Source organism: Spea bombifrons, chromosome 4 (assembly GCF_027358695.1).
Source record: "Spea bombifrons isolate aSpeBom1 chromosome 4, aSpeBom1.2.pri, whole genome shotgun sequence".
NCBI lineage: Eukaryota > Metazoa > Chordata > Amphibia > Anura > Pelobatidae > Spea > Spea bombifrons.
In genome coordinates this window covers 41,891,119-41,905,260 of record NC_071090.1, presented here as the reverse complement: position 1 = coordinate 41,905,260, position 14,142 = coordinate 41,891,119, and the positions used below count along the sequence as shown (strand labels likewise).

General features: G+C 37.6%; 1 protein-coding gene across 2 annotated transcripts in view; it reads left to right on the top strand.

Moving 5' to 3' along the window:
- Positions 1-1,080: 1,080 nt before the first annotated feature.
- The window catches only part of LIN7A (lin-7 homolog A, crumbs cell polarity complex component), a 33,356-nt gene continuing 20,294 nt past the window's right edge, over positions 1,081-14,142 (top strand). Inside the window, exon 1 of one of the 2 annotated variants that reach the window (XM_053463416.1) lies at positions 1,081-1,141. In XM_053463416.1, the coding sequence (XP_053319391.1) occupies positions 1,105-1,141 (37 nt within the window). In that variant the 5' untranslated portion in view covers positions 1,081-1,104. The remainder of the gene's footprint in view (positions 1,142-14,142) is intronic. The other variant, XM_053463417.1, reaches the window with a different exon arrangement.

Here is a 14,142-nt window from a genome sequence, read left to right as displayed (position 1 = left end):
ATTCTAATTAAAAGACAACCCCTTACATTTAACAATCTTGATAATTAGAATACAAAGAGATGTGTAGTGATTTAATAAATCCAACACGCCAAGTGCTAATTATGTAAAAGTTTTATGTCCCAGCAAACAGTTCAATGTATTTTAAATGTTTTTTGCTTTTTGTTTACAAATTCTGTTTACAAAGGTTAAGCTTTATCTCCACAATATATTAGTGGGTAACCCTATTCTGATCAATATAGGGTTTAAACCATCCAAATGGTGTGATGTCATCAAATGCAGCTACTGGATCTTTCCCGTTAACATATTACTTTACATCTTTATGCCATTGATCTAGAAAAACAGATAAAAACCAACAGTTGTGTATGTATTAAATCATTATCGTTTCAGATGCAACCCTTCCCTGTTTTTGTTCTGTATACTTTACAAAGTTACAAAATCAATTTCCATGATTTAGGCAGCTTTAGAATTTTTGATGCATATAATATTTTTTACAAACTGCCGACCTCCTCAGCTCCATGGCTGCTAATAAACTGCAATTTATCATTGGAACAGTTACCGCGGAAACAAACTATACTTTAATGTAACAAAGACACATCAATCAAAAGCACTTAACCAATAACGTTTATCAATTTATTCTCATAGCAAATGAATGGCCTTTAACCATTTGCGTGCCAGAGGATAATGTAATCTTAAACTTTGGCACCTCTAGGGTGTAACCAAGCATGTTAATGAAGATTTTTTTTTTTCTTATAATAGATTTTGTTGGTTAAATCTTGGAGATTTTCTTTTTTCCTCCTTCATTCGAGAACTGGTAATGTTTTTTCTCCAGTTCCCTTGTTAGTCGTTGTTGTTTGCCTTGGTCTATAGATTCTTGTTTTGTCCTACTCTTTGAATAGATGTATTGTAAGAAGCGCTGTATACTTTGTTGGTGCTATATAAATAAAATATAATAATAATTAGAAGAATAAAGTTAGAAGCTCATCCTAGCTGTGGCTGCTGCTGTGGTGCTGAAGCGCTTTCTCCCCTCCCCCTCCTCCTTGCTTTTTACACTCCAGTTCTTCTGCTGCTGGAGCTCTGAGCGTCACTCTACATCCGACGACAGACATGGCGACAGTGGTCCAGCCTCTCACATTGGACAGAGGTAGGACAAGCGATGTTACAGCTGATGCCGTGGGTGCTATTCAACACAAGGGATGCTTTTACTTGAAAATATAATAAGGATATATCTGACAACATTGAATTCAAAGCAGAATATTGTGCAAGGATCTGTTTACATAGATGCATTTCATGCAACATTAAACTAGTGTTTCAGTGTTTCATGGAGTGTTCTATGTTTTGCGTTGCCAGTGTGGGTAGGAGTGTTGTATTGGAGAAGGTTCATTATATGCACATCAGATGAAATCATGCATCAAATTGCTAACTATAAGCGGAATGGGTGCTTATTGTGGGTTTACAGGTTCATTAACTTCAAACCTGCCTCTGTTCATCAAAAATGATGGATTTGACCAACATTTATAGATGACCATTCATCTATGTATTAACCTGAGGGTAAAATGAATTCACCTGCCTCATGGACTTTTCTATTTCATGGGCAAAAGTCATCTCATTTGCAGTAAGGAGACTGCACAGGAGGCACTTTCATAGATATTCCGTGTTATCTGTATTGAGATGCTGAATGGCTCTGTCTGTAACGAAAAGGTACCGCACCTGCAGCATATACCAGAGAAAGAATAAGCAATAGCAGGCATGGCAGAGAGAGCGGCTGCTAACAGGGGAGGAAGTGCAATTGTGTCTAATCAGATGTTTGAGCTGAAAGCACTTAATTAAAAGCAGTATAAACAAGCGAGGAAGGGAAACGAACAAACTAAGGGAAAGTGTGAGAATAAAAGAGGAAAAGAAGCTGGATCTGTCTCCTTGAGACCAGCAGGGAGTAGTTAGGCATATGTCTATAGGGGTCAAAGAAGACACGGACACAGAATGCAACACACATGTGTTTTATAACAAAAATAAACTTTAATGCAATGTACCGCTTTCTACCTTTTTAATAATCTCTTTCTAAAGTGACAGTCGCTCTATACAAGAAATAAAAACGACAGGATATATAATAAGGCAAGGGGTGAAGCTGCCATGGTGTATCTGTCTTAATATCGGGTACTTTCAGATGATGAAAGCAGCCTTAAACTTGGGTCAATTTGAAAATAATCTGAAAATAATCTGATTTACATTAAGTATGGTAAAGTGCTGCACATTTTTTTTATTAACAATACTTTAGGAGAAAAGGCAGGCTTATATTTAATAAGGGAAAATGAAAGCATGGAGTATCCCTTCTTTACTTAGAGAAGCATGTAGAATAAATGTTACAACTGACAAGGTTAAGGTTGACTTCTAAAACCATGTGTCTCTTGAGTATTTTTATCCATGTATGAAAAACTCATTATTGAAAGGCTGAACTTCATAATGATGTCGATCTGATCAGATACGATGGTGGCCACGTATAAAATAAGTGATACTGATGCAAAGTTTGAGAAGTGGCCTAATCGCCATAACAACCAATGGAATGTTCCAATCAAACCAGCCATCCCTTTGGTTTTCAAACTTTGTACCTATATCACTTTTAATGCACAAGCTACATGCCCCTTTTATGTTCCGCATTATCTTGTCAGATCTTCATGCCTTTTATCCTGCACAGGGCTTCATACTGTGGGGTACATCTCTTAAACCTCCTGTTAGGTAGAGGTCACATAATCATCTGTACTAATTTATATACTTGTTTCGTTCTGCACTTTGCAAAGATACAGAAAGTCCCGAAATATTACTTCCTCTTCTTTTGAGAATCGTAATATTCAAAATGTATCTTATATCTACTTTCACACAATGTACCTGTAAATATAATAGCAGCTCTGATGATGACTCCATTGCTGCTTATGTAAGATATCCAACTACTGTCTTTCTGTTTTCCAGGGCACTTCCTTTAACATATAAATAATTAACCAGTTAAAAATATTTTGTGTGTGATGTCTATGATTTATTTTGGTCCAGAGTTTTAAGGAAAGAAAACACTATTTGAAATGAAATCAATGGGAAACTGTCACATTGCCGTTAAATGATCCAAGCATAGGACACTGCTTGACATTTGAATTGTTGTCTTCTCTTGTGGTTGTTTAGATGATCAGCATGGATTAAAGGTGCAAGTGAAATGGGTGTTGTGTTTTTTATGTTCGGAGGTGTGGAACCTTATTGAACTTTTTCAAGCAATGACATTGATATTGAAATGTTGTTATTTGCAGTTGAGCCCTGATTATTCATCTAGGATCAGGTAGAAGGTACATATTACATTCATTTATATAGTGTCAGCAGATTCCATGGCACAGTGAAAATTAACAATAACATTAACTTGACAATATATAATCTGACAATAAGTTTAACACATTGCTTCAGAAGAAGAGGCCCTGCCCTTGTGAGCTTCTTCTATTATCAAGTTAAAGGCAGATGAAACAGAGTGTTTGCCGGTGTTTACATACAATTATATCAGTTTGCCTGCTTAGTTGATTCCATCCTCATCCTCCATCATTACCTACATGTAATGAGTATCGGTAGGTACATATTCCTATAAATCAGTGGTGCTAGATCTGTGGTCTGCTGCCATGACAACACAAGAGGTGTTATAGAGATTCTTTTTATCGTGTGTTTGTGCATGTATATGTTAAAAATTGCATGCAGGGAGACACATTAACTTCAATTTAACTCTATTTTAAATAGACACACCAGCCATTATATGCACTTTAATGCATGTAATAGCTCAGAGGTCCCTTTAAATCTATGTTGTGTCTATTTTTCAAATGCATGGTAATTCTGCCCCATTGCCTACCCCTAAGCTAATTTCCATGCAGTAGATGTGTTCTCCTGACTTGTGATATACTTACCGCTAGCTGGCTCCAGCACTGGCTCTGTAAATGCTGCAGGCAGGGGTCTACCTAGATCCCAGTGCTTATGCATGGAAAGAGCTACTATTGAAACCAGTCAAAAGAATTGTTGGACCACAGAGGTGGAGGGTAGCTGCATCTGCAGAGCTGCAGCTTCTACCTATGGTATTTTTTGTTTTTGAAGAACTTTATGAGCACTTAATGCACATTCCTCTTTAGTGGAGCTGTCAGGTACAATAAATTTCCCCTTAAAAAATGTTTCATTTTATCTATGTAGCATATGTGTGTTTCTTTTTTTTTTCATTTTTTTTAATAAATTCAATAGAAGAGGCAGGAGGTCTTTGCGATTCGGCATATTTTTTTTATCTGATGCTATGACAGTTTCAGCTCATGAAGTCCCCTTAAAAATTGAATGTTTAGAGACTTTACACAAAAAAAGCACAATTCCCAAGTGAATAGGTTGTTGAACACTTTTTTTCTCTAATATTTCATATAAATGTGTGAGTTATGTTTCCGTTATGCTTTGTTTACCAAGATATTGTACCCTTTTAATAAAAAAAATGAAACAGATATATTTTGGAGATGGTGAAAATATTTTTGCATTATAGCATCAGCATTATAGCAGAACTTCCATTAAACATGTTCGCACCCACGTGACACAGAAAAGCTATTATATATATAATGTGCCTCATTTATATTTTTGCTGGGAACGCTTGATTTCCATGTGACACAAAAGCAGGCACTTATGGGCTGTTGCCATAGAAACTGAAAAGGTGTTTTGTTTGTATGTGATTAAAAAGAAGGAATATATACAGACCTGCCAAAGATTATTTCCTTAATATACTAGAGAGTGCAAATAATTTTTTATCTTAGTGGAACAGTACTGTAGAAACTAATTTCTACAAATATTTTATTTCTGCTGCACAAAAAAGATCATTCATACGCTAAAATATTCTTGAGCTGAACAGGTCAAGTTTGTTCTACAACCTCATTTTTATTTACGTTTCAAGTGATAATACTTATAAAATTATGTCTCAAATACTCAAATGGATATAATTTTAATTCTTGTTTCTGTAAACAGAAGGATTGCTAAAATAGTACATTATATTTTTTTTTAGTTGTTACTATATGCAGCTTTTTTTCTGTGTATAAAAACACTGTATATCAATTAGTATCCAACACTGCAAATGTGGCCAGATGGCATTGCATTAGAAATCCGAGCATTAGAATACCACCATAATCATCTGAAATCCACTGGGCATCCAATATTGTTGAGTGTTTAATCAAAACCAAAGCAGCCCTCGATGTGATAAATACAAAACATATAAACCTTGCTTAATATTGATTAATTAACTGCAATTAAAATGGTCATCAAAAGTAACATTGCGTTAAGGTATAATCCAGCAACCATGTATGTGTCAAAGCTAATTAATTAAGGGTTTTGGGGATGATATATTAAAATATATTACATCCTTTTAAAGAAAATGTTTTACGGGTAAAATATTTATATGACCGAATGCTTGGAGTATTTTTGCATTTTTTTCTCTTGGTCGGGTGAGTGAAATTGTGAGTAGAGAGAAAGAGGACTGGCAACGAAGCAGGCAAGGAAGTCATGGCAAAGCAGGCAGGATAGGATGCATGTGTATGTAGGGGTGAAAAGGCTCACAGCTTACATAGAGCACTGGTTTGGAGGATATTTTCTTGAGTCTAAATGAGGATGTTGGAGACATCATATCATATCCTTCATATCATATCATCAGTCGTCATTTCTATTGACTGTTGGCTCTGATTTCCTGTTGATGTCTGCATTAAGTATGCACCAAACAGTAGTCACGTCTACAGCAATGCTATTTGTTACTGGAAATTGTTGTGGCAGCTGAAGATCTCTGGGTATTTCTACAGTGTTTTACACTAATATAAGATTGTATAGTACAGAATAGTGACTCATTTTTTGGAAAGGGGTAATTTGAAGGTTTGGGGGAAAAGCTGGTCAGGGGCCAAGCTCATGGGGAGGCACACTTATATTAACACATGCATACACGTATAACAAGAATAACTCATATAATCACCAAGATTCAACATTTATATGGCATAACAATAATAAGATTCTACTACCGTATTTGCTCGATTATAAGACGAGGTTTTTTTCAGAGCAAATGCTCTGAAAAATACCCCTCGTCTTATAATCGGGGTCGTCTTCTAATCAGACCTCAAATAGAGGTCTGATTAGGAGACTAAGATCCAGATCCCCCGCACCGCTGCAGGGGACCTGGATCCTCCTGTCGTCGCCCCCCCACACACACACACTTACCGGTGCTTCCGGAGGTGAAGTTGGCAGCGGGGGTTTGTATGCGTCCGTCGCAAATACCTTCCCCGACTGTCAGAGATCAGAGTTCAAGAGTTCCTGATCTCTGACAGCCGGGGAAGGTATTTGCGACGGACGCATACAAACCCCCGCTGCCAACTCCACCTCCTTCCGGCTGCCGCGGAATGAGACGTCAACCCGCTGCCCCGGCAATACAGCAGGAAATTGGAAGAACCGGTAAGTAAGTAAGTAAGTGTGTGTGTGTGTGTGTGTGTGTGTGTGTGTGTGTGTGTAGGGCATTTCTGGAATGCCTTACACCCCTATATGCCACTCTGGCACTTAGGGGGTTAAAAGGCATATTATGGGGCAGAGTGGCATATAGGGAGGTATAAGGCATTTCAGGAGGCAGAGTGGCGTTAAGGGGGCATTTAATAGTGCACTCTGCCTCCTGAAATGCCTTATACCTCCCTATATGCCACTCTGCCCCATAATATGCCTTTTAACCCCCTAAATGCCAGAGTGGCATATAGGGGTATAAGGCATTTCTGGAGGCAGAGTGCTCTATATAATGCCTTTTAACTCCCTTAATGCCACTCTGCCTCCTGGAATGCCTTATACCTCCCTATATGCCACTCTGCCCCATAATATGCATTTTAACCCCCTAAATGCCAGAATGGGATATAGGGGTATAAGGCATTTCTGGAGGCAGAGTGGCACATAGGGGGTCAAAAGGCATACCATGGGGCACAGTGGCATATAGAGGGTTAAAAGGCATATCATGGGCCACAGTGCCATATTGGTGTGGCAAGCCTGGGGGCAGATGTGCGTAACTGGGGGACAGGTTGGAAAATACAAGAAATAAAAACAAAAAAAAAATATTTTTCTCAATCATAGCTTTTATTAAAAAAAATAGTTTACATGAATTAACATTTACTGGTAAAACTTTTTTCCTTTAGGGTCGTCTTATATTCAGGCTTTTTCTTTTTTTCCTAAGTTAATATTCAGATTTTGGGGGGTCGTCTTATAATCAGGGTCGTCTTATAATCGAGCAAATACGGTAATTGTCTTTCGAAGGAAGGGTTGACCCTACCATCAAAGCAAACTAGATGGCAGCCCAGTGGCAGTGTTATGACTTTCTGTCATTTGTTAGCAAACAACTAAAGGCAGGAGAGTGGTCACCAGACGTATAGTTGGCCTAGGGAGCTGGAAATCCTAGGGTCAGCCATATCTTGTAGCAACTTTGGTCCCCACTGATAACCCAGAACTACTTGTTTAAAAGTAAAAGTACTTTTAACATAATTAAGCATGTGCTTAACACGTCAGTGAGTTGTGGGACAGATGCCTTTAAGTGCCCTGTATTCATTTACTATAATCTTATACATTAAAATCCTAATAAATATAATCATAGCATGCCATTGATCCCACATTAAAATTATATACAGTATTGAATGTGCTTATGATAAATTAATTATATCTTGTATGTCACTTTTGTCGATTTTATGCAATCATCCTAGTGTTTTGACTAGAAAATGTTACATATTATGCAATAAGATGTAGTTATGTTTCGCTTGATTTTTTTTGTGTTAAATATTACCTAGAATTCTGCTTTTTAAGAACTACTGTACATCTGTCAGTGAATTGTCAGTGGGAATCTTGTGTTATGCCAAGTCTGTTTGAAAACATAAATACAATCTGTTTGTATCAGAACGAAATACCATACTGGAAGCAAGTGATATTCTGAGCTCTCTTAACACTTAAGACATGTATCCTCTTAAAATAGAAAGTCACAGCTGAACATATTAAACTGTCAAGTGAAATGTTATTCAAATTTTTGCTTCAAAACACGACATGCAATTTGCTGTAATAGCATTGAAAGCTTGTTCTGTGACTTCCTTCACTTAGCTGATTAAAGGTGTCAGAGTTTTGTTATTTGCTTTATTACTTAAGTAGTTAATTCTTGTAACATTACACACTTTGTGTTTCCTTCCACTACATTGTCGTCAATCTGGACCAATATTACAGTCACATTCATTCTGTGCACGGGTACAGGAGGTCACTGTATTTCATAATAAATTCATTTCACACTAGGTAAATTTACTGTATATAAATGTAGATTTGCCAAATCAGTGGTGTATAATCTCACATAAATATGTGTCAGGTTTTAGGTCCAAAAAAACCCTGAGAAAATGAGCTGCCAGAGAAGCGTAATATCACTTCCCCAACAGAAATAACTATAAAGGCTGGTCATTTCTTTTATACATATCATTATGCCTATCATGCCCTTGAGGCACCTTTATAAATCATCTCCATTATATCCAGGCACCCTAGGGGTGCTGGCCCTAGGCAGCCAATGAGAGAACCTTGCAGCTAATGCTTCCTTGGGGAGTAGAGTCCCCAGCAGAAAGTTCAGTTTAACTTTTCTAAATAAAACCAACATTGGAGCTGAAGATTTTGTACTGAAGATTTTACTCTACATTTAAAGGGATTTATTAATCAATGGCTGTTCTGGCCTATATCTATAATCTCGGCGTATTTTTAAAGTAATTTGGGAAATGAGAGAAAATCTGCATATGTGGGTAAAATGCAAAACAGCCTTAACTAACCTAAGGTACAATACTTTGCTGAAATGCACTGTATGTTTAGGGTATTGAATAGATATTCTGCTTAGCGTTGTGATATTTTTAGACAATCTGATGACAGCTTGATTTTGACGTCATGACCATTAGAGTATAAGTAGGATTCCAGTGCAATCTCCCCTGAGGGATCATGGGAAGTCTTGGAATATGTGTATGAAAAGCACAGATGATGCCTTTGGTAGATGTCAAAGCTAGCAAACATTAAACTGAATAAGGAACAATGAAACATTAACAAAAGATTGAAAATAACACACATTACAGGTGCCGGATTCAATTGTGACATGATGTGATATTTTCCTTTTATATTACCTACAGATATAAAACATTTTGAAATGACTTTATTATGTGTTGATGTAGATAGGAACAAAAACATTTTAGGGGAAACAATTTTGAACCAGTATGAGGAGACACGAACAGGGCATGGGCCATATCGCAGAGGCAACGACTGCGACCACTTTTTTTTATATATTATATTTTTATATATATATTTTTTATATTTATAATTTAATTTTGGTTAAACAGTTGCTATGGCAAAGGGAAAAATGACTGTTCTAATTTACAGATGTCTTACTCGAAAGCCACTGTGGAATTTATATGCTGGAAATTGTGTTTTAGGCAGTTATAGTCTAGGGATTGTGCTTCTAAAACTAGCGTTTTAAAATAGAAAAAAGAAATATATTGATTTACTAATATAGCCACAGAGGAGCCACACTTTTTTTTTATTTATAATGTCTCACACATAAGTTTCTATTTAAATGTGTAAGAATTGCCCAGTATTTTTCTTAGAAGATATATTAGTTATGCTGTTGTGAACTTAAATTCTGCACAGTTCACATTTTATTTGTATTAATCATTGTGATGGTATTGGAAATCATGTGAGGAGAAAATGATATATACTGTGTATATATATATATTTACTCACAAACTCAATTGCACACCATTCCAAATTTCCCAAGCCTGGTGCTAGTAACCAGCAGTTTCCATATAAAGCACTTTCAAAAGATGGTCAGCAGTCCAGGTCTTTAAATTAACAATTTCTCTTTATTCAAAGTCAAGTCGACGTTTCAGTCATTGCTGACTTTCCTCAGGACATATGACTTTGAATAAAGAGAAATTGTTAATTTAAAGACCTGGTGGTGCATTTTACCGTTGAACTGTATATGGGCTTGTGGATGCCATTTCCTAATGCTCTCCTGATTTAGGGGGCAAATCAACACTCACAGTGGCAACAAGTCTGCGAAACCGCTGGTACAGTTCCCCTACATCAGCAGAGATGTACTCAAGGTAGCAGAGAAAGCCCCTGGATAGGGCTTCTCAATTCTTTGGGCCTCACCAGGAGAAAAGGGGCTCCAGCAAAATGGGCGCAGGCAGTCTGACGCGGCCCCAGAAGTGGACAAGTAGCCTGCTGCAGCTCCAGAGGAGAATGAGCAAACAAGGAATGTTGGTTAAAGCCAGGGAACCAGTCGACGACACGCAGGGGGAGAGGGGAATTGGCCAGGGCAGAATGAACCACTAATGCAGGATCTACTGGGCACGTTGGGTAGCATGAGAGGTCTATGCTGCCACAATGTTTGGAAAGTGATCCAGAGGGGGTAGGGGGAGGTCTTTAAGACCTTACTAGATTCTAGACCTGCTCCATTGGGGGTTTTGAAGAAGCTTTTGGGGGAACTGCCATTATTCTTATATGAAAAATTGAATTGTGGATCTTCATAAAGAAGTATCAGACCTTGGGGAGACATCACACATAGAATCCAAACTGACAGAATATAGCTCTGCACACAATGAGCTTGTGAACAGTCGTAACTCTGTCTTGATGACCGCTGGATGACCGCTCCAGGCACAACACCACCAGAATATGAGGTATTCCAGACAACGTACGGTTACACTCATTGAGATGTGATTGTAAGGGTCCACTTTTACAATGTTAAAGAGCAATTGATAAAGCTGCTGGATCACAGCACCACTCATCAAAAGACATACCTATCCATTTTCTCAGACCTTTTACATAAAACAAACAGAAAGCATTTCAGCCCGGCTATACAGATCCTGAGGGACAAGAAAATATAATGCAAACGGGATTTTCCAGTAAAAATGCCTTCTCTAGGTCAATGGAGCATCAAGTGTGATCCAACATATTTGGTGTGGGGATGTCTTAGTTTATTTGGGGGATGATGCTCATGAATGATCTTACCAAGATTATACCAGCTAATTACAATACATTGTGGGCTTTAGTGCAGCTGGATCTAGATAGATGGCGTAAACTATAGATCTCATGGCTGGTTAGGGTTGCCTGCCTAAATTAATGTACTTATTTTGAGCTATTTCCTACCCGTCAGGGGAAACAGACCTTAGGGAAACCATGTATTTATAACTATATGTGTAAATAACCAACACCAACCTTGATGTTGTTTTTTTATTTGACTATGAAATGAGCAAAGTTTATTGTATCTGTTTTAAAGTAATGGCTAGATAATGTGTTACCTGGTATTTGATGTTTTGGAGGGACTAACTGTGACAAGTCTAACTCCAGTTGATTGATGACAAGCTGAAAAAGAAAATGCTGTATGACTGATCTGATATTAATGATACTACCCTATGCAAATGTAACAGGGATGCTCTGAAATGTTGATATCTTGAGATATAAAAATTACAAGGTTCATGATATTCTCAGTATGCCATATTATCCCAATCAGGCTAAAATAACTCATATGCTCCTCTGCTGTATTGTGCTCTATCGTCGCAGTTTGATCAAATGTCATCTGATGCCATGACAGTGGAGAGTATTTTTGGATCACTGCCTTCTATAAATTGCCACAGATACTGCAAGTCTAGGTATAGCATCAGCAGGGATTCAGTACACTGTATATCTAATCAGACACTACATTGCATCTGTACTGTGATGCACTGATGCCAGAGTATTCTAAGATTATAGTGTTTTATCCCAAGGGATACATTAAGGAACATAAATAGATCTGTCATGATACTGGAAAGGTGTATAAAGCTGTCAATATGTTGTGCTGTTTTGAAAATAGTGAAGTTGTTTTTAAAATGTTTAAAGTATTTCTTTGTACCTTTTTAACTTAGTATATGACACTTAGCATGATGTTTTCAACTTGACTTGATTCTCACAGGCACATTTTCTGGGCTGGTGGCCAGTAGGGCCACAAACTAACTGACAGGGGTGTAACTAGAAACCACAGGGCCCCAGTGCTAAAATTGCCTTGGGGCTCCCCAAAACCAAGCAATATGTAGTACAGTGCCACATTTACCCCAATCAGTTTGTAAGTGCCAGCTTTGCCCCAAGCAGCTTAATAGTGACATCCTAACCCCAAACAGCCATCTTTGCCTCCAGCTTTTCAGTGCTCCAGACAGCGTATATGTGTCATCATTACCCTCCCTCCAACATATACTCTGGAACACATATGTAAACACACTATACATAGACATCCATGCTCACATACACTTATACATACACATTTCTGCTCACATACACTTATACATTAACATTCCTGCTCACATGCATACAAGCATACACACACCCTTACCTCTCCTGTAGCTTTCGGTCCGCTGATCACTCAGCGTGAGCATCCTTGGTTTCACTGCGGGGTCATGTGACGTAATGTAACCATGCTGCGTTCCTGTCTACCTGTGCCAGTTCAAATAGCTTAGAAAGAGCCCTTTGGATCGGCCCAGGCAGTTGTGACCTTGGTAGTTATGCCACTGCTTACTGATTCTGCCTTTCCAGCAGCAGAATGCGTCGTGCAGTGTGTGAAGTTTGCAGCTGGATACACAAGGCTGCACATTGTGTGAGTAAAACAATGTAATTCACAGCCACATGTACTAAGCCGATGGCTGCACATAATTTGCTGGTTTTATCTGCAGTTGGTGGAATAGTGATTGCTACACCTGCACAGGTGCAGAAAGATTTATTTCTGATACTTTTGTTAATGTAAATGAATTGATCCCCAAAATCTGTTATACACATTAGGGGAACATTTTACTTTTGTCAGAAGAAGCATGGACATTTGTGATTCTAAAAACATATACAGTTAGCTAGAGCTGTGGTTACATGTAGCATTAATAGTGTTTTACTTTGTTAGAACATACATTTTGCTCATGAGATAATCAGATAAACCTTGGCAGATCTGACATTTTATTATTTCCTCTGAAGGTTTAAGCATATAATTCTTAAAAAAATACAATCTGAACACATTGAATATTACTATATTCACTTGATAATGTCATTTGTCAAGATCTGGTCAAGGACTAAATACTATGCCTCATGCAGTGCTTTTCAAATCATTCACTTAAAGGTTCAAGTATTTTTTATATATTTTTTACAATCATCTTTCTTGGTTTTTTGTTTCTTTGAGGAACGTCCTAGAAAATGAAACATGAAATATCTTTATGGTAAATTGATAGAATGAGCTTATTATCCATATTTATATCTGCCCTCTTTCCATTAAAGCCAGTTTTTTTACACATCTGAAGGCAATGACATTATGGAATATTTATTAAAGTTAATATTGCTCTATAATACATTCAACCCTTGAGGAGCATTCTTTTTTTCTTGACATCCACAGGTTCTCTTACTAGGTGTTAAAATGCAACTCCCATAATACTCCGCCAGCAGTTTTCTTTTGGAGCATTATAACACCTGCTAGAGGTTATTCATTGTTGAAAAAAGTGTCCTTTGAATTAATAAATTCTTATTTCCCCAGTTTGTAACCCTATTTCACCAAGCAGCTCTAGGAAAATAAATATTAGATGGCATATTGTTAATTTACGTCATATTAGACAGCATACGTAGTGAAAAAATCAGCCAGGTAGCAGGGATGGTAAAACATGACATTTAATACAGATTACTTTACATTTATTTATAAAGCACCAGCAGATTCCGTAGCACTGTTACAATCAGTGGAATAATTAAGTCACAACAATAATAAACTGGTACAAAAGAAGGAGAGGGTCCTGCTCTTTCCTTTTGTACTTTGTTAAATCCCTTTCATTGCTTTCCTCTAGATTGTAAACTGTAAATCAAATTGTTATGTTTTATCCTGCTTGTTAAGGCCCCTGGGAATTAGCTTAGCTTAATGTACAGGGCACATGTATGAGTGTGGGGTAGTGCGTAGTGATTGGTGGGTGTATGGTGTGGGGGCGTGCTTGTCAGAAGGTATATAGGGGTGAACTTTAGGTGACCTGGGTCATTGCCATTTTAATTGCCGGCTAGCAGTCACTTCCCTCCCTCCCTCCCTATTTTCTTATGGCATTTTCATGT